The 27,500-nt window shown below is 36.2% G+C and overlaps 1 protein-coding gene across 1 annotated transcript in view; it reads right to left on the reverse strand.

Annotated features, from left to right (window-relative positions):
- LOC135222665 (solute carrier organic anion transporter family member 74D-like) overlaps nucleotides 1–27,500 on the reverse strand; it is a 40,739-nt gene that overhangs the window by 8,371 nt on the left and 4,868 nt on the right. The window contains 11 exon segments of the mRNA XM_064260813.1: nucleotides 7,168–7,334; nucleotides 11,527–11,610; nucleotides 12,560–12,698; nucleotides 13,094–13,280; nucleotides 13,768–13,932; nucleotides 14,453–14,659; nucleotides 15,279–15,419; nucleotides 16,370–16,582; nucleotides 17,021–17,254; nucleotides 17,837–17,969; nucleotides 18,582–18,825. Coding sequence (XP_064116883.1) covers nucleotides 7,168–7,334; nucleotides 11,527–11,610; nucleotides 12,560–12,698; nucleotides 13,094–13,280; nucleotides 13,768–13,932; nucleotides 14,453–14,659; nucleotides 15,279–15,419; nucleotides 16,370–16,582; nucleotides 17,021–17,254; nucleotides 17,837–17,969; nucleotides 18,582–18,773 — 1,862 coding nt within the window. The 5' untranslated portion in view covers nucleotides 18,774–18,825.

Raw genomic sequence — 27,500 nt, forward strand, 5'->3', positions numbered from 1 at the left:
TTTTTCCCCTTTTTTATTTTATTTTTTTTCTCAAAGTGGATGGATACAGAAACTGATATATTCCTCAAATAATTACTGAGTAGGTCAATCTGATACGGAGCTTAACAACACCGAAAGGAAAGGGCCAAGCCTGACTTAGTTCTTGATAAGAATTCTGTAAGTTAACGTAGTCAGTAAACAGTCGAAGACTTAAATATTTTTTGCTATTGTTTTACATTTACAGTTGGTAGTTAACTTTTTTCAGTTCTATTTACAAGATTGACTTTTCTGTCCTTAGTGTTCTTAGAGCTCTCTCTCTCTCTCTCTCTCTCTCTCTCTCTCTGTGTGTGTGTGTGTGTGTGTGTGTGGTAACTCGCTATTGGAGTGCCACTGTTATATTTTATTAATCGTAATTCTCAGGGAACCCCATGATAGAAAGCATGTTTACAGTCTAAAGATTTGCTCAGGCTGGTTAAGATAAACAAGTAGATAAAGAAATGAAAGTGAATAATACAGAAGTCTGGCCGTACAAAGCTGCTGTCAGGCTGTATGAAGTATTTCATTTCTGTTATTTAAAATACCTTCTTTTTTGGTACACGATACCCATTCACTTTATTCCCTTTCAAATCAAAATGATGGGTGCGCCTTCCGTGACGATTTCAGTGGATTAAATCCCTTTTTCTTCTTCTTATTTTTTTTGCCTTTCATTCGATATCCTTCACACGTGTCTCTCCTGTCATCTTTTCACCATTAATCATTTTTTGTTCTACCCATTTTAGTCTTCCCTCGAGTTTTCTCATTTTTATGTAGTGTTCATTTTTTTTCTTTCTTTCTTTTTTTGTATTCTCGTTACTGCTCTCAATTCAATTTATCGTTGATTTTTTATTACATTCATAGTTATTTTTACTATCTATTTCCCTTTACAGTTTTAACTATCTTGGGATTTCCTTCTTTTATATAATAATATTCCCTCTGCTCACTTTTCTTCCGCCTGTTTCTCATCTTATAGCGCTTTCGTTATTTCCTTTCCATTTTATCCATTTTCCAATTTCTGTTTCTCGCGTCGTTTCTCCTTTAAATCACTTTCTTTCATATTCCCTTCCTTCGCATTTTTTTTTCCTTTCTGCCTCACCCTTGTTTTCATTATTTCGCTCCTCCTTCTCTTTCGAGTGTCTGGCGCGTCCTTTACAGGCAGATTGATTTGTTCTTTTCTTTTCCCGTTGCTCAACATTCTTAGAGGAGGGGAAAAGTATATACATATATCTGAGACGAAACAATGCCCTGGAAGTCAGGTTGAAAGCCAAATGGAACGACTGATTCAGAATACATTCATACATGCATCTTGCCCTACATACACATGAAGAAAGAGAGAGAGAGAGAGAGAGAGAGAGAGAGAGAGAGAGAGAGAGAGATTTTTACGTCAGAAACTGATGTCTCAGAAAAGAAAACCTTTTGTCGACCGGTTTATTGTTTAACGTTTCCATTCAATCTATTCAATTAGTGCTACACTGGCTGCCAAATGCACAATCAGTAGGGGACAGTGCTTAGAATGCTTAGAATTCTTGTGTGTGTATATATATGTATGTATGTATGTTATGTATATATGTATATATGTATATATTATGTATATATGTATATATATATTCAAGAGTAATAAATGGCCAATGACAGGCACTTTTGTTGCTAGAAAACGAACTTTGAGAGGTGGAAACAGATGAGTTCAGAAGAAAGGGATATAGCATATAAAGGCAAGTGTATTGAATGGCCTATGACAGGCAAATCTGTAATTAGAAAATTAACTTTGAGAATTGTAACGGGTGAGGAGTTAAGAATAAAGGGAGTCTGAATTTAGCATAACTTATCTGCTATCTGTCTTTGGAGATTCAAGAATTATTAAAAAAAAACATGGATGTAAATATATCCAATTACTCTAACAAGTCTTTCCATCACCGTAATGATACACACACTAAATAGTCAAAAGGGAATATTGTATATTCATTTTAAAAGCAAAGCCAATGGAACGAGCAACCTGTTGTCTTTTTCTAGCCCAGGCCAGAAGGCAACCAGTAAAAAATGAATAAGGAATTACAGGTATGATTTAAATCAAGTAATCAACGGAGAGGTCTGCATTTCATGGAAGGAAGGTTATAAAAGTCAGGCAGAGCAGAAGGAGGAAGGAAACAGTCACCGAACCGTTCACTCCTAAGAGGATTTTCCATTACCCTAATGAACGAAAATGCTATTAGGTGAAATTCCTTCGGATTAAGCGGGGAAGACTGGTTGTGGCGAGTTATTGAAGTACATTCTGGGCATCTTGATGGTGCTCTTTTACCATAGTAGATTCACGTCAACCGTGCTTGTGATGTCTAGGCCCGTCCCTTACGATACTCCTGATTGGCTGTTGATAAGCCAATCACAGGGCTGGAAAATCTCAGTCTCTCGAGAGAGTTCACAAAGGCAGAATGTATATTCCACCTCTCCTAAGAGATACGTCTTTCAAAAGAGGTGGAACATACATCCTTCCTATGTGAACTGTCTCGAGAGACGGAGAGTTTCTAGCCCTGTGATTGGGTTATCAACAGCCAACCAGGAGCGTCGTAAGGGACGGGCCTAGACATCAATTGCCCGGTTGATGTGAATTTACTATAGTGGAATTGCTGTTACTTAAGAAGAGGGTGTAACGGTTGTATTCTTACAGATATCGTAAATGGAAGCCTTTGCATATGTATGTGAGGTCAGCGTGTGAGTGTACTTGTATGCGTGTGTCAGCAGTATTTATTGTAAACGACCCCGTAGCGGGGTAGTGCCGTCAGTGGAACTCATGAGATGCACTGTAGGCATTACTCAAGGTTCTTTGCAGCGTGCCTTCGACCCCAAGCTGCAACCACTTCGTTCCTTTTACTGTACCTCCTTTCATATTCTCTTTCTTCATCTTACTTTTCACCCAGCCCTAACACTTGATTCATTGTGCAACTGCGAGGTTTTCTTACTGTTACACCTTTCAGTCCTTTTACTGTCAATTTGCATTTCAGCGCGGAATGACCTCTTAGGTCCCAGTGCTTGGCCTTTGACTTACATACTATATTCATTTACCGTAAACGATAACAGTAATGTTAAAGTTGTTATCGCAATTGTTCCTTTACATATTAGTACACTTCACAGAGTATAGCGCCTAAGTGGCGTGATCGGTATGGTCTTGACCTGCCACCTTGGTGGCCGCGGGTTCAATTCTCGGTCATTCCAGTGAGGGGTTAGATATGTGTATTTCTTTTCTGGTGACAGAAGTTCACTCTCGACGTGGTTCGGAAGTGACGTAAAGCCGTTGGTCCCGTTGCTGAATAACCACTGGTTCTATGCAACGTCAAAACACAATACAAACAAACACCTCAAAGAGTTACTGACTCTTATAATGAGTGTTGCTTTATCATATCATTCGAAGCTAAATGCAGACTCCTCATCGAAATTAAGATAGTTAAGACTTGCTGTGGAGAATACGCAGTCAAACGATAATTCCACAGATAACCCGTCAAATTTCCTAGTAAGGGTACAACCTAGGAGATAATATCTCCCAGTCACCGTAACCTTGTAATTTCCTTTTCGTCGAAGGGAGTGGCTCTGATGACGCTCTTCACCCACGCGATGGAGGAGTGGAGTTAGACGGGAAGCTGTGAATGCGCGTCTTATCTCTCGAGCTCATGATGCTAATTTGAATTAGCCTGCGTAACTCATCCTCAAGTCTCCTTGATTCAATAATAACTTGACGCGTTCGAGCAACTCCCGTCTGATATTATTTCACTTTCTGGGCATCAGCGAAGTTCTTTTTTTAACACTTGAGGACGCATTAGAACTGACTCCTCTCTCTCTCTCTCTCTCTCTCTCTCTCTCTCTCTCTCTCTGAAAGAGAACGCTCCCGCCATCGATCTTCAAAGACATTTAGTAGGATTATTTAACAGGTCAAGATGACGTTTACCTAAAATGAATTGAATCTTGTGGTTTTACTCTCTCTCTCTCTCTCTCTCTCTCTCTCATTAGGACACTGTGAATGCACAGTAAAACCTGCTCCTACAGATAAGTGAGCACACGGTTTCTCCTCGGATGGGTTAACAAGTCTTTGAGACATCCTAATCTTTGTAACTCTCTCTCTCTCTCATTAGGACACTGTGAATGCACAGTAAGACCTGCTCCTGCAGATAAGTGAGTACACGATTTCTCCTCGGATGAGCTAACAAGTCTTTGAGACATCCTAATCCATGTAACTCTCTCTCTCTCTCTCTCTCTCTCTCTCTCTCTCTCTCTCTCTCTCTCACCGAGAGAGAAGTAACTGGTGAACTTTCCCTCAAAATCTCTGTTCCTTTGTTAGCCTTTTTGTTTTGTTTACTCGATGGTTAGTCGAACTTTTTTGGTTTGATGTCGAGTGTGGAAATAAGTGAAGTTAGCGATAAGTGACGTTTACTCTTATCTGACGATTCATAATAACATACGTTTTGGGCATTTCATCAGAGAAAACTTGGACGTGACATTTGAAACAAAAAAAAATCCTTCAAAATAAGATAAAGAAGTAAAATTGCCATGAAATATGACGTGGTTCAGGTAGTCAAGCAACGGCTGCATCATGTGGCAGATATAATGCAGTCGCTTTGTTCTCCTCTCCCGGACACGAAAGAGAGAGAGAGAGAGAGAGAGAGAGAGAGAGAGAGAGAGAGAGAGAGATGAATGCATTGACGGATTAAATCTCCCAGGTGCCCGGACTTCTATTGTAGCTCAATGAAGAAGTGAAGGCGGCGGAAGAAAAGGATGAATTATACTCCCTAAGTCATTCCTATTTTTCAAGTTCGCTTTTCCTTTTACTTTCTTAACCGGAGGGTTTAACTTCCTTTTCTCCTTTATTTGCATTTGTTTCCCAAGAGGTATTCTTTTACCTTTGTTTTCTCACTCTTTTGTATTTTATTTTTCTTCCATTTCCAGGAAATATTGCTGCTGCCACCTCTCAGTTTTTTTCATAAAGCGATAGAGAGTTTCATGCAGTCACTCAATCTCGTATAATTGTGTTTACTGAAAGGCTGCTCCCGGTGATGCTTTTCGACATTCGATGAATTAGATTTAGACGGAACTGAATGCGTATCGTATTAGGAAGCCCGTGATATTAATTTGAATTGAGTCTTCATGATTCAATCATTTTACGCGTTGGTCTCTCTCTCTCTCTCTCTCTCTCTCTCTCTCTCTCTCTCTCTCTCTCTCTCTCTCTCAGGCATGGAAACAGACAGAAGGAATTACCGAAAGCATCATGGAGCTAAAAATATCAGAAAGAGCAAGCAGAGGTAGATTAATAGTGCCCAAAACTATACCAGGAAAACTACGGAAAGCACACAGGACATTAATCCACTAAGCACCAGCATCGATAATGCAGCGTCTATTCAATGCGCTGCCAGCTCATCTGAGGAACATATCAGGAATGAGCGATGATGTCTTTAAGAATAAGCTCGACAAATATCTAAGTTGCATCCCAGACCATCGAAGATTGGAAGATGCAAAATATAAACCGAAGATGCATTAGCAATTCTCTGGTAGACATTAGAGGTGTCTCACACTGAGGGTCCTGGGGCAACCCGGACGAGCTGTAAGGCCTGTAAGGTAAGGTAAGGTCTCTCTCTCTCTCTCTCTCTCTCTCTCTCTCTCTCTCGTTGGATAGTGTCACGTTCTTGGGTTACAAACCCATTGTGCCCTTGTTGACCTGTAGAGTATATCAGACATGATTGATCAGTATGTGCCACCATATATATATATATTATATATATATATATATATATATATATATATAGATTTAATAATTATTAAAATATTATGACCTCAAAGTGGCAGTCCTTGTATGGATCCATTCACCATATGCACGTCTCTCTCTCTCTCTCTCTCTCTCTCTCTCTCTCTCTCTCTCCTGATATTTTCGCCAGGTAAAAAAAATATGAGGAAAGATAGAAAATCGCTTAAATTGTTACTTGATTAAGACAGTCGGCAGAGGTTCCCTCACGTCTCAGAAGAAGCAGCGCATCTGTCATGAGTGTGTTCTTTTCCGAGCGAGAGAGAGAGAGAGAGAAAGTAATGCATCGACTGGCTGAATCTCTCAGGACTCCCGACGTCCATTGTAGCTCAATGAAGGCGGGAAGGCCAACTAGGAAAAGGATGACTTATTTTCCCCCAAAGTCATTCTTTCAATGTATCTGTTTCTCCTTTTTTTCTACTTTTTTTTTTTATTTTCCCTCCCCCCCCCCCCTCCACTCTCTTCCTGGATGTGTTAATTCTCTCTTACCTTTCTTGTCTTTTCCTGAGCTGATTTTCTTACTTTTCAATCGTTTCCCTTCCTGGGATCTTTCGTAGATAGTGACCACCCCCGTTGTTGTTGTAGAATAAGCTGGCCTTATGCCAGCACGGGCTCATACCCATAGAGCAGCCCGTAGCCCACCCACCCCCCCACCAAAAAAAAAGGGGGGGTGGTTTGAACCCGGTGTGTATCTACCTTTGCGGCATGTTTAGTACAAGCCGGTTGGGAATGGCCGTTAAAACAAACAGGAGACTGTGAATGTCATAAAGGTATGACCCCAGGGTATATGAGTCCTAGGTAACTACCCCCGCCCCCCCCCCCCCACCCCCCGCCCCAACCCCGAATACTCTAAGGGGTCACAATCTAAGAAAGATCTCTTTCGTAGTTTCAGCAGTTATCTCCATTTTTATTCCTTTTTTGTCTGTTTGTTTGTTTTTTTTGTTCCCTTCTCTACTTCTTTATTTATGTATTCTCATTCTGTCTTCTGCCTTCATTGCATAAGGTTGCTTAGCAGTCTTTGATTGCTTTTGTTTCTGTTTTTATATTATCTCTTATTCTGTGTTGTAATTTATGAATTTTATTGATTTTTGTAATTATTTTTCCAGTTATTTTATTCATGATTTACCAGATTCCCTGATGATGTAATAACGTTATTACGAAACGTATGAAGTAAAGAATTATAATGAATTTAGAACGTTGCCATTGTCCAACTTCACGCTAACGTGTCCTACTGGCCGTCGCCTGCCTCTGTCTTTTGATATATATATATATATATATATATATATATATAATATATATATATAATATATATATATATATATATATCATTGCCCTTTTGTCTCTTCACTCTTATTGTTAGTCACACTACTTACCTAAGCAGCACTATACTATTGCCCACCCTCCCCGTGGCAGCAATGGTCTTCGTCACTATCTGAATAATGATGTAATATTTGAAAGCGTCGCACGGCTCGGGGCAATAACCTCTTACTGCAGAGCCATCGAAGAAGGAGGAGGAGGACTTCTCCACTTCGGCCTCGTTCTGCGGGAGAGAAGTGGTGGATAATGGAGAAGGAAGAAGATTCATATATATATATATATATATATATATATATATATATATAATATATATATATATAAATATGTGTGTGTGTGTATACACACATACACACATATATATGTGTGTATATATGTATATTATGTGCATATGTGTATTTATATTTGTATATATATATATATTTATTATTTATATATATAATCATGAAACTTTACTTTAACGATATTGTTCGTTGTATCAGGATTTTCCCAAATAACCACGCAACGGTTATTGTCTCCTTTGATTGTAACCATTTTATTGTGTGGGTATATTTACATTGCATACGTGATGAACGGTCAGTGAAATTCTTGCTCCTAGCAAATTAATTGACAAGTACTATTGTTAATCTCTTAAATTTAAGAGATTCATAAGTTCAAATCATACACCGGCAAATGGAATTATAGAATTAATTTAAGTTTCTTGTAGCTGTTTGAAACAGTAAATGGTAGTAACGTTGTATTTTACTGGGTAAATCCTGGAATGTAATTAAGGACAGCATTACAGTTTATGAGTTTGCGTTGCAGAAGTAGACATTTCAACCAGTAGGTTTGTTTAGTTATTATATTATAGTTATATTATTTTTTTTTTTTTTTTTTTTTTTTGCTCTATCACAGTCCTCCAATTCGACTGGGTGGTATTTATAGTGTGGGGTTCCGGGTTGCATCCTGCCTCCTTAGGAGTCCATCACTTTTCTTACTATGTGTGCCGTTTCTAGGATCACACTCTTCTGCATGAGGCCCGGAGCTACTTCAGCCGCTAGTTTTTCTAGATTCCTTTTCAGGGATCTTGGGATCGTGCCTAGTGCTCCTATGATTATGGGTACGATTTCCACTGGCATATCCCATATCCTTCTTATTTCTATTTTCAGATCTTGATACTTATCCATTTTTTCCCTCTCTTTCTCTTCAACTCTGGTGTCCCATGGTATTGCGACATCAATGAGTGATACTTTCTTCTTGACTTTGTCAATCAACGTCACGTCTGGTCTGTTTTGCACGTATCACCCTATCCGTTCTGATACCATAGTCCAGAGGATCTTTGCCTGATCGTTTCTATCACTCCTTCAGGTTGGTGCTCGTACCACTTATTACTGTAAGGTAGCTGATGTTTCTTGCACAGGCTCCAGTGGAGGGCTTTTGCCACTGAATCATGCCTCTTTTTGTACTGGTTCTGTGCAAGTGCTGGGCATTCGCTTGCTATGTGGTTTATGGTTTCATTTTCGTATTGCACTTCCTACATATGGGAGAGATGTTATTTCCGTCTATCGTACTTTGAACATATCTGGTTCTTAGGGCCTGATCTTGTGCCGCTTTTATCATTCCTTCAGTTTCCTTCTTTAGCTCTCCCCTCTGTAGCCATTGCCAATTGTCATCGCTGGCTAGTTCTTTAGTCTGTCTCATGTATTGTCCGTGCATTGGTTTGTTGTGCCAGTCCTCTGTTCTTTCTGTCTTTCTCCTGTCTCTGTATATTTGTGGGTCTTCGTCTACTTTTATTAGTCCTTCTTCCCATGCACTCTTTAGCCACTCGTCTTCTCTGGTTTTCAGATATTGCCCCAGTGCGCTGTTTTCGATGTTGACGGCAGTCCTCTATACTTTAGTAGTCCTCTCCCTCCTTCCTTTCGTGTTATGTATAGTCTGTCCGTATTTGCTCTTGGGTGTAGTGCTTTGTGTATTGTTCCATTTAGTTTCCTGGTTTTCTGATCTATGCTGCGGAGTTCTGCCTTCGTCCATTCCACTATTCCTGCGCTGTATCTGATTACTGGCACTGCCCATGTGTTTATGGCTTTTATCATATTTCCGGCGTTGAGTTTTGACTTGAGTATCGCCTTGAGTCTCTGCATATATTCTTTCCTGATCGTGTCCTTCATCTCTTGGTGTTTTATATCTCCTCCTTCCATTATTCCCAGGTAGTTTGTATCCTGTCTCATCTATGTGTTTGATGTTGCTCCCATCTGGTAGCTTTATCCCTTCAGTTCTCGTTACTTTGCCTTTTTGTATGTTGACTAAGGCGCATTTTTCTATTCCAAACTCCATCCTGATGTCCCAGATACAATCCTTACAGTCTGGATTAGGGTATCTATTTCCTTGATGCTCTTACCATACAGCTTGATGTCGTCCATGAACATCAGATGGTTGATTTTGTTGCCTCTTTTCTTGAGTTGGTACCCGGCATCCATCTTCTGTAGTACTTTTGTCATGGGAATCATGGCTACTACGAAGAGTAGTGGGGACAGTGAGTCGCCCTGGAAGATCCCTCTCCTGATATTAACCTCTGCTAGTCTTATTCAGAGCTTGTAAGTATTGTATTCCAGTTGCGCATTGTATTTTTGAGGAAGCTGATGGTATTTTCCTCTGCCCCATATATTTTCAGGCATTCTATTAGCCATGTGTGTGGTATCATGTCGAAGGCTTTCTTATAGTCTATCCATGCCATGCTTAGGTTGGTTTTCCTTCTCCTACTGTTCTTCATTACCATTTTGTCTATCAGGAGCTGGTCTTTTGTGCCCCTACACTTCCTTCTGCAGCCTTTCTGTTGGTGGGGGATGGTGTTTGTCTCCTCTAGGTAGTTGTATAGCCTTTCACTGATGATACCTGTTAGTAACTTCCACATTATTGGTAGGCAGGTGATAGGCCTGTAGTTACTGGCTATATTTCCCTTACTCTTATCTTTTTGTACTAAGGATGTTCTTCCTGTGGTCATCCATTTGGGTGCTTGGTGATTTGAGATACAATGCTGGAGTTGTTCTGCTATTCGTGGGTGTAGGGCCTTGAAGTTTTTGAGCCAGTATCCATGGACTTCATCGGGACCTGGGGCTTTCCAGTTTGGCATTTCTTTAGTTGGTGTCTGACTGTGTCTGTCGTGATGTCTGTGAATCTTTGTTTTATTCTCCCTGTTTCTTCTTCCTTGACTTCCTGGAGCCATGTTGCATGTTTGTTGTGTGATACCGGATTGCTCCATATGTTTTCCCAGAGTCTCTTACTTGGTTCGGCTTCAGGAATTTCTGGGTAGTTGTCTTCCCCTCTTAGTTGGCTGTATAGTCTTTTCTGGTTGGTTCCGAATAGTTTGTTCTGTTGGTATCCCTTATTCCTGTTCATGTACCGTTGGATCTTGTGTGCTTTGGCCTTAAGCCTCTGTTTTACATCTTCTATTGTGTTGTTTAGTCCCCTCTCTTGTACCTCCGTAACAAGGATAATAATATTGACAATTAAAAGCCACAGTAGTGTTACTAATTTTTAAACTTGTACAAAAATATATTTCTAGCACTACTGTGGGTTTTAATTATTATTATTATTGTTGTTATTATTATTATTATTATAACAAGCAGAATGCTACAAACGCAAGAGCCCCAACAGGGAAAACAGGCAAGGAAAGGATAAAATAGATTGAAAATAATAGAATAAACTAGAAGAAAAATATCGACGAAAATTAGTTATTAACAGAGTAAAGTATATAAGATGAATAACAAGGAAACTGTAAAGTGAGACTCGTGTAAGCATACCTAACAAATCAGCATTTGTTATTTGAACCTCTAAATTTCCGTTGGTTTAATTCCACAGTTTGGTCACAGCATGGATAAAACCTTTAGAATATTTGATTGGTGCTGAACCACAAATAATACAAGGCAGAATTGTTGAAATGTGCTGTAAATGTGCGATATGGCGTATTACATATTTTATTTAACCGGGTAGCTCAATGACCTGTTCTGTGTTTGTCATCAGTTTAAAAGGTGAATTGTTTGAGGACAATAACCCTTGAACATAAGATATTCTATAACCCATTACAACTTGCTTACTGTCAACTTGTAGTGAGTACAAAAAGGGACAAAGTCGAGGAATAGTTATCTGTCACGAAGAAGTTTGAAGCATCTCATCTCACTTTCATTTAAAAGATATTGAAGAGCAGCCTTTATGTCTCAAAACTGTCTGTGGATTATACTCTATTCCTCGAAATATGGTTTTAGTATCCGCCTCTTTACATTTGCCTGCGTACATTCCGCAAAGTACATGCTCGTGCACCTAGGCATGGCCACTGTGCTTATGTTTATACATTCAGTAAAGGTCTATGCATATGTTTCTGCATTCAGTAATGGTCGGTACCTTCATGCAAACTCAAGCTAGATATGATCAGATATACTTACATCAGGCCTCGAGACGCCGCGTAGTAAACCCGTTACCATGGAGATATTTGAGGGACCTCCAACACACTGGCAGTCACTGTACTCCTGAAATAGTATAGTTGTACGGGATTCAAGAGCTTTTCAGCTGTGGCTCTGGGAATAAGACCTCTAACTGCAATAATACAATAATATTCAAGTGCCCAGGAGTACTAGAACAGCTTCTTTAGTATTTGTAATTATATTTTATCGGGAGAAAGTATTGGAATCTCGTACTTCATCTAATTGGAGCTTGTGCAACTGAAGTATTTTGGCTATATAATCAGACTGTCTTGAGTTCCCATAAATCATGACTAGAAAGAACAAGACGAGAGCGAAGAAATGCGACAGTTTACTTGGAAACCCAAGAAATTGCAGTTATACAATTTGAAGGAATGATTGCGTCTTGAAAAAAATAATAAAATAAAACATCCGTCTTTCAGTATAAACTGTTGTATACTTATTTAAATTCGATGTAAATTGTTGTACAAATCATAAAAGAAACATCAATTAAACTTGAAAGTCAGGTCCACTAACTACGTCCACCAGATAGGTAACGTTTTTTGTTCGGCATGTTTGTATGGTAGCAAGATAATAGAAAAAGTTTAGGGGAGATTCTTGGGAAAATTGTACCACATCATGTGAGCCTATCGATTGCCAAGCAAATTATTAGATTTTCCAAAAAGTAATGCCCAGTATATATATATATATATATATATATATATATATATATATATATATACATATACATATATATATATATATATATATATATATATATATATATATATATAATCCCTATGGATGTGATGGAGGGTGCCGGTTATATTGCTTAGCCTTGGGGAGATTTTCCGTCTTTTAACAGAGTTGTTTTAATTGTAATTTAAACACTTGTTTTAATTACGGTTACTCCGAACAAACTTGTTTTAATTTTAATTGCGAAGTGGTTGATAAAGCATCTAATACGTTGAACCAAAGACGTTTAGGGTTAAAAAAAATGTTTATTGGAATACTGTACCACTGGACTCGTCGAGCTGTTAACAGCCTTGCAACCAGCATAGCAGGCAGAATAATACAGGGTGGCATTATCCTCTGCGCACACTGGAGCAAACTTATCTGAACACTCACACCCAGATGAACACTCTGGAACTGCAGAGCTGCAATGAAACGCACTGAGCTTTATTTTTCCTTAAGAGAAGCTTTATGGAAATCACACAATGGGACCTGTGTTCTTGGGAAGTTTGGCTCTGTTACCCATTCATTGAAATAGAAACAGCATTATAAACGGTTGGGAGTCATTGATAAAAAGATCAATATTATAAGCCAAATTATAAGAATAAGTTGCAGTCACTGGAACAGATGAAGATTATAAGGAAAATTAGAGTCACTGAAACAGATCTACATTATAAGCTTAATTGGAGTCGTTGAAATGGATCGACATTGTAAGACAATTTTGTTAATTGAAATGGAATATCAGCAGTGAGTAATGCATTGCTTCTGCAATTGAAATGGGGTTTGAAATAATTAAGAACTTAAAAAGGACGATATTTACCCGTCCATAGGTCCAATCACATCTAGTTTGGGGCACCCAATGAACATGAGTGTCATGAAAGTGGCACTTGCAAAAAGTGTGAGGAAGACGTTGTAGCCAGTGACGAACCGGGGTCCAGGTCTGGCCCATCTCATGATGGCTCCACTCAGCGCTGTTCCAAGGAGGGATGATATGAAACTCGCCACTCCTGTTCAAAGGATAAAAGCAGATAGTTATCGGATCTGACCAAAAAACTACTGATCTAGTCATTAATTTCAGGAAGGACCTATGGTTTGTGATGTAGTACCATATAAACCGATTTGCAGCTGGCTGTTCATAAAGATAAGAACCTCTTCAAACTGATTCTATACTAATATTGCATAGAATTGTTACATTTTTCCCTATACTTTTTTTATGCCGCCTATATCGTATTAGTCGAGTTCATGGCCTAGTGAAGTTTGGCAGTAGTTTTACATTACATCCGCGGTGGCCTTAGTGGTTGTGTATAAGTTATAATATAGTTCACGCCATTCTGAAAATATGCCATCCCTTAAGTGGAAAAGACTAAGAGACTAAAATAATGGTGAACAATGGAATCGTTTTAATCGCACAATCAGAGGAAATACTGATTCAACTTGCGACTGAACGATTTCATGAGATATAACGTAAGAATGTTCGTCAGAAAAGAGCTTTACCTGTATAGAAATTAGAGTCACTGGCGCTCTTCCGGAACTGACTCTCGAGGTATTTTGGTTTGAAGTTGTAGTAGCCGGCGACGGCCAGAAGAAAGACGACGGAGTTGAACAAACTTCCCATCCAGATCCTGTTGGTGAAGAGGCGCCTCATCGCTTTGCGTAGATCTGTCGGGAGGTAGATAGTATTTTGTCCTATTAGACCAAAACCTATTTAACAGTGCATTTTATATTAAACTTTTTCAAGGAACCAAAGAATTGTGATGTCTAAAATCCTAGGCCTAAAGTATAGAGGCTCATAGACTCGTTTTAACGCCAGTTTGTAGTACTAAATCAAATGTTAATTTTTTCCCAATTCTGACATCGAATTGATTAAATGACATGCTATATTTTTCTTCCTAAAAGAGATTCATAAGTACGTCAGTTTGTAGTACTAAATCAGTCATTCACTTTTTTTTTTCAATTCTGATACATAATTGAAATGCGATGTTTTTCTTCTCCCCCCCCCCCCACTCCCCCAAAAATAGGCTCATTATAACGCCAATTTGGAGAACTAAATCAGGCGTTCATATTTTTATATTTAATTCTAACACCTCATTGATGTAGTACTTGTAATATTTCTATTTTAAAAAGAAACAGTTCATCAAAATGCTACTTTGGCCTAAGCTGTAGCGTAACGTTAACCTACTTTTCAAGGTCGGCTTAGCTTCGGCTCTCTTGGCCTTGGCTAAATTGGCGAAGAAATCGACTCCCTTGTTGCCACCGGCCTCGGCATCTTTAGCTGCCTGCCTCTCCGCTCTCATCTGCTGTCTCCGGATGCTTTCGGGGAGAGTTCGCGGGAACAGAAATAACACTGCGCCGAAGATCGTTAGAGCAACTCCCAGGAACAAGAACCCTTCGAATTTGAAAATAGGATAGGTCAGTACTAAACCATTTCATGAAATACATATATATTATATATGTTTCGTACGTTTGCTGACGTTACATACTGTTGTGGCCTAGGCTAACATATTTATTAAGAGGATCATAGTACTATATGATAAATTTTTATATTCTTACCTCAAGAACACCACTTTTAGTTGGTATATTATACTATTTTCGAAAGTAAATGTTTGCCTTTTCATGCAGTCCTAATATATATATATATATATATATATATATATATATATAATATACATATATATATATATATATATATATATATAATATATATATATATATATATATATATATATTATAATGACTACATGAAAAGCTGAACAGTAAATTTTAAAAAAATTAGTATAACATACCAACTAAAAGAGGTGTTCATGAAATGAAAATGAAAAAATACAATATGTAGTACTACGATCCTTTTAATAAATGTTTTAGTCTAGGTCACAACAGAATATCACGTCAGCAAACGTACGAAACATATATATGAGAGAAGGTTTGTCATATTAGTGAGTGTTTATATATGATGTTTAACGACAAATACCAAAAGAATTTGAAATTCTAGGCCTTGTGACACTTACCAAACCACCAAGCACCAAACCACCTTGGGTCACTCGTGGTCAAGTTTGGCGTTTGCTGCGGGTCGATCCACATAGAAAGACACTTGCTCCCCAAAAAGAAGCCGAAGACTGGACCCAGAATTCTGATCATGAGTGAGATAGCTGGAAAACAGAAGACAGAAAATGTTGTTGGGTGGTAACCCTTCTGGTATTTTTTGTGCGTTAGTACTACTAAAAATGGTAAGAAAATGATATATTGTAGGTGTACAAGTAACGTCGTCTCGCTTATTATTTTAGTGGTTTGTGTATATTCGGTGAAAGAATATTGAATATATATATATATTATATATATATATATATATATATATATATATATATATATATATTATATGCTTATTTGTACGTAAACTCTTACTCTAAATCGGTACTTTATTTTCATCTTCTCTCCAAGGAGAACCTCTATTCTTTCTCACCTTATACATTATGTGTTCAGCAGTAAGCTATATTTCCTACTCCTACGTACTAGGGGTTCTAGACGGAAAACAAATGGATAAAACATCAACATTCGTACTGTAATTGATGAATCAAGAATGAATCCTGAAAATTGCTACAAAATCAACTGCTTCATATACGTGTGAGAGGCTTATGAGCATTGAATTAATCTCTCTCTCCAGGTTCATCCATAGATAAAACTTCTCAGTATTACCTGTGATTATCACAATTAATTTTAGAGTTTTTTTTCTTTTATTAGAGAAAATATACAATATTTTACAATCTTAACACAATTGCATTCAGAATTTTATACAAGTTGACTTAAATTTACTAGAATTTAACAAAAATCTTATCTTGTACTTTTTTACAAATAATCTATGTATTTTAATGTAGATATTTTTCTGTAGTTACTCATATAATATTTTATCATTATATGTGTATTTTCATTATCTTTGATTTTATAAACAACCTTACACCATCTTTTTCATCTTGTATTCCTGTTTTGTGGGCTAACCAGATACCAACAACATAGTCACAAATTAAAGTTACAGCTGTGTTCCTGTTCTTTTTTTAATGTGCTTCAAAATCTTATAGGAGTTGTTTCACAGGGGAACACTCACCGTAATAGATGGGCGTTTTCTTCTTGTTAATGTTGTCGTCGAGATAAGTGACACCCAGAGTGTAGAATATGCTGATGGTGATTCCCACCATGAACTGGGAGATGAAGAGGAGAACAACGGGTCCCACGTAGGACTCTCCTCCTCCAGCTCCTCCCCCGTCCATATCCGAGCAGGAGTCTACGCCACCTTCCGCTCGGCACAGCTCCTCTTTTTCTGGTTCCAGAGAGAAGGAATCGGGTCTTATATTTATCTGTTGTCTACAGTGTTTATTATAATAAGTATTTATAGATACACATATAAATTAGTTCAAGATATTTTTAACGTTTTTATAGGATACCTTTGATTTTAAAGTTGTGAACTTTGGGATCAGATTTTTTAAATTAGGTGCACAATTAAGTTTACTTGGAGATATTTATAGTATATATATATATATATATATATATATATATATATTATATACATATATGTGTGTGTGTGTTTGTGTGTGTGTATATATATATCTCACGAGCGAGTAAATTGACACATCACTTAATTTTCGAAATCTGAACCCAAAATCAATAACCTCAACACAGGAAGCATCTTGCAAAAACGCATAGATAATTATTCAATGGACAGCAGGACCTTGAAACCATTACAGCGACACGACCTTACGTTGACTGGTGAACAAGCTGGACCCGTTGAGAGAGGATGAGGTCGTCTGTATGACCCGCATGGCCTCGAACCCGGGCCCGTAGATGAAGTGCGGTATGGCCGCCAGGAAGCAGGAGAGCGCCGAGCACAGGACGCCGATGGCCATCCATCTGGGGCGGTGGCCGTAGTTGCCATAGTAAGCGAGGATGATCGAGAAGATGACTTGCGAGATGTCGTTGCCCGAGAGCATCGTTCCTGCCGGTTGAGGGGAAAACAAACAAGTAAATAATATCTGAGGCGGATGCTGTGTAATGGGGTTTGGGGTGGGGAGGGGGGTAGATCTAAAGGAGGGCGTTAGGTATCCCTCTGTTATTTCGTGGGTTATGGGATGATTATGTCGTCTCCGTTTGGTTGTGCATTCAAGGCATATTTTATCTTATTTTGGGAGCCCATGCTGAGATCCCTTTAACTTTTTATTTTAACTGTTGTTTAATTGCATATTCTGTTATTTAGTTTTTATCTCATTTTGAGATCTAATACTAAAACGCTTTTTATTGTGCGTATTTTGTGTAATGTATTATTTTTTCCCTTATACATAATAGTTTTTTCTTTGGGTCTGTTAATGATCAAAAATGATCGTTCAGATATCATTTTTGTTGCATGACATTTGCCTATAAGTAAATGAGACTGCTTGGCCTAGGGATAACCCTTGATTATTCAGCCAGAAAACGCAAATGAATATAGTTTAATGTTTTCTTGCATTTGCAAAATCATGTAGTACGTGTTTGAACTAACAATTCCGTTATTGCATTTTTAACATACATCAGGCACTCTTACCTGTCTGTTTGCTTGACAGCTTGAATCTTTTTTCGATAGTAGAAATAACGGAGACGGTGTAAGTGAAGAACATCCCCTGCGTTAGGCCTATGATGCTGTAGAACACCATGTATACTTCCTTCGTTGCGAAACACTGTTGAGGGAAATTATTATAATCGAGATTATTGTGTTCAGATCGGTAATGGAGCTCTTCTTTGTTGTTTGCTGTGCCAAGTTGTTTGTTGTGTAAAGTTGTTTGTTGTGTCAAGTTGTTTGCTGTGTCAAGTTGTTTGTTGTGTCAAGGCTTGAAAGAGAAAGATTTAGAACCTGCAGAATTTGGAGAGATTTAGAACTTGCAGAATTTGGAGAGAAGACAATCAGCGAAACCAGAAAAACTAAGACTTGCCGCATTCTGTTAATAAGATCAAATCATTAACACTATTTAGTCAGAGAGCTGTCGAATCCTGGAAAGAAGACTTTCCAGAGTGACTTGAAAGCGACATCAAACTTGGAAGTCAAACTGGAATAGAAAAGATAGGAACATCTGACAAAGTGAAGAGTAAGTAATGAAAAATTGTCACAGAAGACCTGAAAATTAGAAGACGCTCCAAATTTCGGGAGTTAATGTCATCTGAATAGTGGTATATGGGAAATACATTGCCAGCAGTACTCTGCAGCTGACATTTGAAGAAGTAATCACGGTTATATCATTCCTCCCCTATTGATAGATATTATCCACATCAGATTTTTACAGAAACCAACCTACCTGGAGCCATCTAGGAGCCCAAGGGCCGATGCCACATTTAGTGTCCTCCAACTCATCACTGTCTGCCTCCAACTTCTTAGTGGTGTGTTGCAGGAACCCGTTGCCTTCTGATTCTTGGTTCTGTTTGGTTGGGCCGTTCATGACGGTGATCTTCTGCGGCGTCTCGATGAGCGTCTCTTTCTTCGGCTTCATTTTTGTTACTTTGTGATAAAAATGTGGCTGACGATGAAGCGCTGCGAATTATCTGGAAGTGAGAACGATGGAAACCACATTTAACTTTACATGATTGGAGTTATAATTAGGATGGGAATCCGTTACGCTTCTATTTACGTCCTTATGTTCTGTTATAGTCAGTGCACCTTTAAGGTAGTTGAACTGGTTCTGAACAACTTTGAATATGAGGCATCAGCGCTTTATCTTAATTAACTTTGCTCTTCTACTCCGCTTTGTCCGCTTTCATAATATATCATTTACATGGATAGTATATATATAGTATATAATGGCCTATAATATATATATATATAGTTATATATATATATATATATATTTATATATTACGCTGAATACATATATATGTATATAGTAGTAATTTTATATATTATTTATGTATATGTCCCTGAATTAAATATATATATATTATATATTATAATAGTATATATAATAATTAATATATATATATGTATCTTTATACAGTATATATAGATATATATATATATTTATATATACAATATATATAATATTTATATATATATATATATATATATATATATATTATATTTATATATATATAATATATTTATGGGGCACATATACATATTTATATTAAAATATATATATATATTACTATATATATATTATATATATATATATATATATATATATATATAATAATATATTATATATATATATTATAATATATATATATAATATATGTTTGCTACGAAGTGCCAAGTATCTGGTTACTACACTTACCATTCATTAACTGATACCTCACAAAAGCCAGACACCTGAACCCTCATCACAGGTATTAAACGACTGAATACTCTAAAGGCAACAGTGATCCCTTAACAACTTACCAGTATTGCAGAAAATCAGACTAAGTTCATCAAAACAGGTGTGAGGTAATCTTGTAAGTAATTAAATTAATCAAAGGGCGTCACTCCATCAACAACTTTAAAAGTCTAAGTATTTCCCTGATTTCAGAAATCTAAGTACTTCCCTGGTTCTAAGTCACTTCAGGTAAATTGAAGGAAAACAGATTAATCACCACTCTATGTTTCTACCTAACATAAATATGATCATAATTAAATGCAAATATACTGGTGTAAAATAAAGAAAACACTTATAAAAATTTTAAATACAAAAATCTATTATTAAACTCAAAATTTATAAGGGAAATTCACAATATCGGGGAAAATTACTGTTACTTGAAAACAAAGTAAAGTTTAATTAATTCTTGAATCAATTAAGTAAAATTAAATCAAAATTAATTTATCGCAAAATTCAAGAAAATTAATTCAATCAAAATTCAAAAGTGTTAGGCAATAATTGAAATTTGGAAATTAATTCACAAGTGGTAAACAATAATAAAACTTGAAAAGAATTCGAAGTAAATGCAAATTAATTCACAAGTGCTAAATTTAATTAAATGTGCAATGATTAAGCAATGAAAATAACTAAGTCAATTAAATTGTGAATCCAAATGAAAATACAGAAAAATGTGGACAATATCAAAATAAAAAGGCACACTTCAACAAGAAAATGAACAAATGCACAAAAAATGAAACAAACACAAAACACAAAAATTTGCAATGTGTAAAAGTGTAAATCTTTTCACTCAAAACATTGTAACCATCAGTTTTTACCAAACCTTCGTAACCATCTGTTATTAGTTATTAGTTAACCACTGTTCCTATCATTTATTAGTTATTATCTAACCACTGTTCCTATCAGTTATTAGTTGCAACTAATAAAAATATAACACACTTTACCTTTTTGGTATACCAACTTCTTTCTTTGCTGCAGTCTTGTTTTACACTTTCACAAAAACCAGGCGCCGTTACGAAACAATGTTTGCTCAGATTCCACAAAAAAACACTATTTAGCACTAAATAAACTCTAAGGAATATCAAATAGGAAATTCTCAAGTTATGAGTGACCAATTTACGTTACGTTAATATAATCTCAAGGATGTCGAGAGAGAGAGAGAGAGAGAGAGAGAGAGAGAGAGAGAGAGAGAGAGAGATCTGAACGCCTCAAGTATCGAAGATGTAATGAAATTCTCTTCCTTACGGAAGCTGGACAGTGGATGACACAAAACGTTTTTGGGCAAAAATTCTTTCTAGAAGCTTCAAAATCTTACGCAACTTTACATACAAAATGTGCAATCTGCACGTGGCTTTGATCAAAGACATACGCGTACAAGACCAGTCTGTTAAAAAAAAGACATATACTCGACTCGATCGACCGAAGCAGAAGCCCTTATCTTGATGACAGATTCTCAAAACACAAATGAAGTCTCGAGCTCGCTTATCAAACGTGTTTACAGGAAAGCAAACGGAGATCTTGGAGTTCCTCTAATCTCACAATGCTGACATAATAGGGAAACAATCGTAGTTTCAAATGGACAAAGAAAATCTCTCTCTCTTTCTACATTCTACGTTATATATATTCTTTTACATTATGTTATGCGAAATCTGAACACACATTTAAAACATCCTATCTCTAAGCTATCTAGGAATCTGAAAAAATGTTGCACAAAATCTTATACACAATATTTTATACAATCGAAAAGGGGAAATATGCATTTTGAAAGTAGTAATATTTAATAATATATATAAATATATATATATATATATATATATAAGTATATATATATATATATACATATATATATTATATATTATATATATATATATATATATAATATATATATGTGTGTGTATTATAGTATATATTTATATATACATATATATATGCATATACATCATATATATACTATACATGTAAATGACATATTATGAAAGCGGACAAAGCGGAGTAGAAGAACAAAGTTAACTAAGATAAAGCGCTGATGCCTCATATTCAGTTGTATATATGTATATATACATATATATATATATATGATACATATATATATATATATATATATATATATATATATATATATATATATATATATACATATATATCAAAAGGAAACAACCCCTCAATATGGATATGAATTAATCTTTACCTCGATTGGAACTCACTGAAGAGAACTGGAAATATTCACGAATATAAATTTCATGCTTCAAATTGCCCAATTTTTACTCGCTACGGTACACGACATACTTTTGAAATAAAATGGTTTTTCTTTATCCATACAAATATCACCCTACGGGGATTACCCTCCGTAAGAAAAACAAAACTAGAGCTTGTAGTCCATTAATTTATACGTTCGTTATTTTTAAAAATTTTTGTTGCCTTTGGTTTTAAAATAAATTTTGATAATTTTTTTTTTATTTTCTTTATTCTGTCAAATACTTTCTTCTATCCCTTTTTCTTCTTTTTTTTAAATTCAGACTCGACCAGAGCAAGGAATTGTTGCTACAATTCTAGAGCCTGCCATTTATTGTTCTTATTTTCTTTCACCAGAAAAGTCCTTTTAAAATGGAAGCTGATATTCTTGGCGCTTCATTTGTTCATACATTTGGCATTTATTCATCTGTAGCTTGAGCCTTGGACGATGTGAATAGGGAAAGAGAAAAGTAAGTTGGACATGTTTATTGTTAGTTTCTAATTGCGACATTGAAAGATGGGATGACTTAAACGTAGCAATTAGCACAGTAACACTGACAGCCACTTTCAGCGTGTAATCAATAGTTTAAAGATTCCATAGGAAGAGTATTTGCTATGAGTCAGACAGACGTTACTCTCGTGGTTGGGATATTTTGAACCAAAATTGAACACAATGTTTTGGAATCCATTTGACCAAATTGAAAACATCTCTCATCATGCAAGATGTAAATCAGTAAATATTATGAAAGAGATGAATGCAATAAAAAAAGAAAAAAAAAGCAAATCATGAAACTCTTGCTTCAGTATAGAAAGATGAAGAGACGCAGTAGTCAGTTCAAATTAAGATCTTGCGTTTGATTTTATGTTTGATAAGTAATCAGTTCTTAGAGATCAGGCGTTGGCAATAGAAATATATGACAAGAGAGCCAGATTATTAAGCAAAGTAATTAAAAGGTTTACGTAATTTAATTCTGTAGTTTTTCCTGTCATTGATATAAGGCGCATTAAAGTAGATTTAAACAGAATGTTTACTTTTATTTCCTTAGAGAATGTTATTTAGAATACGTAACGAAACTCGCACTGTTCTGCAACTCGAAGGAAGCGAAGAGTCACTGTGAGTGATTGGGTAGAAAGTGACGTTCATCACTCATTCAGTTCACTCCAAACGAGAATCTGAACTTGACGTTTGTGGGCGCTCAAAGAGGATTTGTTAGTCGCTCGAAGTTATGCTATCAATTAAGGTTTTTATTTTATTTTATTTTATTTCCTTTTTTTGTCAATTAAGGAAACTAGAAATATTTCTGTTTATATTTTGATCTGCAGTGTGTATGTATATACTTTGTTTTTATTTATATTTTTTTTAATATAATTTTTTATTTTATTTCAATTTTTTTTTCAATTAAGGAAACTAGAACATATTTCTGTTTATATTTTGATCTGCAGTGTGTGTGTTTTTTATGTATATATATATATATATATATATATATATATATATATATATATATATATATATATATATATATATATATATATTTTTTTTTTTTTTTTTTTTTTTTTTTCTAAAAGGGTTAGCATGGCTCTGTTCTGCGAGAGCGCGTACTTCGTCCATTCCATTAAGAATTACGGTTAACCCCTTTAAATTTTTAAGACCATTTAGTCGCTATGAAGAACCTTTTTATGTTCATCTTCTGACGATTACACACAAACTATTTAATAACGAAGACCAAATGTAGTCATAACAGTTCCGAACTTATTTTCAAAACAACGCAAGGTCATCAGACCGAATACTCATAAGTCAGTGTTGAAAACAGCGCTCGCCTTTAGGCGTACGGATTCTCTGCTCATTAAGAAAACCAATGAAGCGTGTGCGTTTGCTTTTGATGGCAGGACTTATTTTGTCTCGGTCTTACAGTTTTTTTTTTTTTTTTCCGGGTGCAAAGAATAGTTGTCTTCCCGCACTTGGCCTCGAAGGCAAAAAGCGGAGTCTCATTAATCACCTTATTATCAAGAAGAATATTGCAGTCTCATTAAAGGTACGTGGCCGACCGCGAACGAAATTTTCATTCATCAGCGATGAAGAATTTTAGTGTTACACATTCTATTTTCATTTATTTATTTATTTATTTATTTATTTATTTATTTATTTATTTTTTGGGGTGTTGCCGTGTGCAGAGCTGTTGAAAACGAGTCCCGGGAATTAAAGGAAAATCAGAATCAAATTAACGTGGGAAATGTGTTATTTATGGCAAGTGGATATATGATAAATCGAAGTACCGCTATAAAGTAGAGACTAAGACTAGTGACCTTTGTTGTGTTTGTAGAACATCAGAAGATACAGATTGTAAAGTATGTTATCAGTGATATTTCATGCGGTGAAGTGAAACGTTTGAATTTATATTTTAATTGATTCCTGCTTGAAGACAAGTCATTAATTATGTATTTAGATGTAACGTGCTTTTTAAAGGTGGTTACATGTTGAATGACGCTTCGGTAGGTTTGTAGATCACGAGACTTGCACGAAGAGGAAAATACTGGCATAATTAGTTTATTGTACGAGGCATGTTTGAATTTTTAAAATTAATTTTCTCGTCAGGGATATAGCCAATAACAATATTGATAGCCTGATCTCCGCAAATATGTAGTCAACAATTACATCATTTTCAAAATTAAGAGGGAAAAAAATCAACATATCAATGGACGTAAGTTTATTAAACATGTGTTGTAACAATGCATGCTCCTTAATTAGTTTTATTTATGTAGTCACGATGATTTTGAAATTGTAATCTTTAGTCCTGGCGTTGGAATTGCCGGAGGTAGGAAAGTACATTGTTATAAAGGATATGTGTCTTAGATATTATTTACAGTGAATTTTAACTTTGTTTTGATTCCTGATTTTGCTTATTCCACCTACAGGGGCGCGTGGTATCAAGTGGCCTAAGGGTTCATCGCGTTTCCTGTGTAATTTAGTCTCCCTCCAGTCATATGCTTCCAAGCATTAAGTAAGTCAATATTCCTCTCTTTAGGTTGCGTGCCACTAAAGAGATATCACTAAAGTCTGGAATTCACTTCATTCTCCTGTTCTTCCTGGATCTTATAAGCTTTCTTAACTGGGTTATCGCACCCTTAAACCCCCTTTGTTTTCTTCTCTCATATTTCATTTATTTATTGACTTATTTATGTATTTAATTATTTATTTATTTATTGTTCCAAGCTAGATTTAGTATGTAAATTGCTTCTCTAATTGTCGTTGGCGCTTGGAGAAATATAGAACGAGCATCTACGACCATTCATCGAGTGAATTTGCTTTAAATTACAATGCATTAGGAAGTTGGAAGAACGTCGAATGCCTCGATTAAATATTAGTATTCGAGGAGGTTGGAAGAAAGCTGGTAGCCCTGATTAAATCATAATATATAGCAAAATCCGAAGAAAGTTGATAGCAAAGATTAAATCACAATAGATGAGAAAGAGGGACGCAATTTGATAGCCGGAATTAAATCATAATATATGAGAAAGTTGGATGTGGGAGTTGATAGCTGGGGATTAAATCAATATATGAGGAAAATGGGAGAAAATTGATAGCCGGTCCCTATGAGGAGAAAATTATTCAGCGGAGAACACCAAGATAATGTGGGTCTTTTGTAACACGATAGATGAGGTTACTACACAAAGCGCTGTGGGTAAAGAATCATTAGGCTATGAATGATAAAAGAAGAAATAGCGTAACTGAAGGGGTATTGAATAATGCGAAGGTAGCGATTACAGCCAGTAAAGCACATGCATCGCTCGCAATTGCTGGGTAGTCAGTTGGGGTTGGCATATAAAAAAGGTAGCCTGGATGATGATTCAGGTAATGTTCACTGACATGTTCGAATGATTGCATGAAACTTACTGGACATTGGAAGTGAAATCGTGGTAACGAGAGAGAGAGAGGAAAAAGTAGTTTAGAAAAAGGAGAATTCGAGAAGGATTTACAGAAAAACTTGAAGTAATGCAAAGGAATCTGTGAACATTCGAAAAACTTGAAAAAAAAGAGGTCCAAGTAAATAGCGTAACTAAAAGAAGTAGAGATGGTTAAAGCTGACAGAGTACTGTACAGAATAGGTCAATTTGACGAAGTTTAAAGTAGTAATACGTAACATACCCGCTAAGCCTAGGATTCTGAAGGAGTGTGGAGGTATACTTGCATTATATATTGATATATATATATCTATATATATAATATATATATATATATAATATATAATATATATATATATATACTTAGTATATATATAGTATATATATATATATATATATATATGATATGTGTGTGTGTAGATAGATAGATAGATATATTGATACACAAATACATACATAGATTTTGCCCTTACAAATATGGCCAAATATTTAATTGGCAAAAGACTACGTATTTAAAAACCAGTAGAACCACAAACTCAACCGCTGTCATGCTCACATAGGCGCACATATTCACCATTAACTCAAATACTAAGGAAAAACTTAACAAAACCCAACGTTGAAAGTGGCAAAATGTATATTCCTCAACCCCGGTACTTACAAGCCCGTTAATAAGCGCTACTGCTTAAACGCTCGCGAAATATCATCAACAACGCGGCGTGGTGTGTACATGCATCAGGTGATTGGTGTTTTGGTGTTCCCTTCCTGGTGGAAAGTGAGAGAGAGAGAGAGAGAGAGAGAGAGAGAGAGAGAGAGAGAGTCCCGCAGGTTTCCGTGTTGATTGGCTTCGCTTTTGAACTCGGTCAATTTGGAAAGCAGAAATCTGAGGATTTGCGTTTCTGATTGGTCCTGTGAAGTTCACTTTGTCGGGTGAAAAGTAAATCCCCCATTAATTCTCACACCGATGCCCTTTCTTCCTCGTCTTTGTAGACATGTTTTTTATTGTTTTGTTCTTCTTTCAATATTGTAAGGAATAGAGACATTGTAGGAATTTTCAGGGCTGTGTGGTGCTTCTCTCAATTTCTTTGTTCATTATCGTCTCGTCCAATTTACTTCAAATAATTATTTAAAACAATGCAGAACTTACATGGAGCAAATTCTCGAATTGTACTGTGGCAAATATACATCTTACCTATGGCATAATTTTCATAAAGATCCATTTTTATCCCATATACAGTAGCATTTAAGCTATGTGCCGTTTTTGCAGTGAACAAGAACTACAGTAAGGGCATCTTTTGGCTTATATATTCCCATATAAGACTGGATTCTTATTGTGTTTTTTCCTAGCTTGAATCAGCCCTGCATAAGGAGGATTTTTTTTCAGTAAGTTTTCATACGATAAATTATTTACAAAACATGACAACAAATCCAGAACTACATACGTTTTCATCTAGAATACATTGCTTTTAATGTTACAAAAATCCTTTGTGAAATATATAAGGAGGATTGAAAAACTATAAGCGCCCCCCCCCCCCCCCCCCCCCCCCCCCCCCCCCCCTCCCGTCTCGCAACATCCAGGCGAAGGACCATGATTTTAAGCTATTGAATTCACGCGGTATGATGTAGTGTTCACATAACTTTAGTTCTCGAGACGGTTTTTAAACGTGTGATCCTTTTATCCACTTCTTAATTATTTCTCTTCGGAAGATAGTGTGGACCTCTTTGAACCAGATTAATTCCCCT

Source organism: Macrobrachium nipponense, chromosome 20, assembly GCF_015104395.2.
Source record: "Macrobrachium nipponense isolate FS-2020 chromosome 20, ASM1510439v2, whole genome shotgun sequence".
In the NCBI taxonomy this organism is placed as follows: domain Eukaryota; kingdom Metazoa; phylum Arthropoda; class Malacostraca; order Decapoda; family Palaemonidae; genus Macrobrachium; species Macrobrachium nipponense.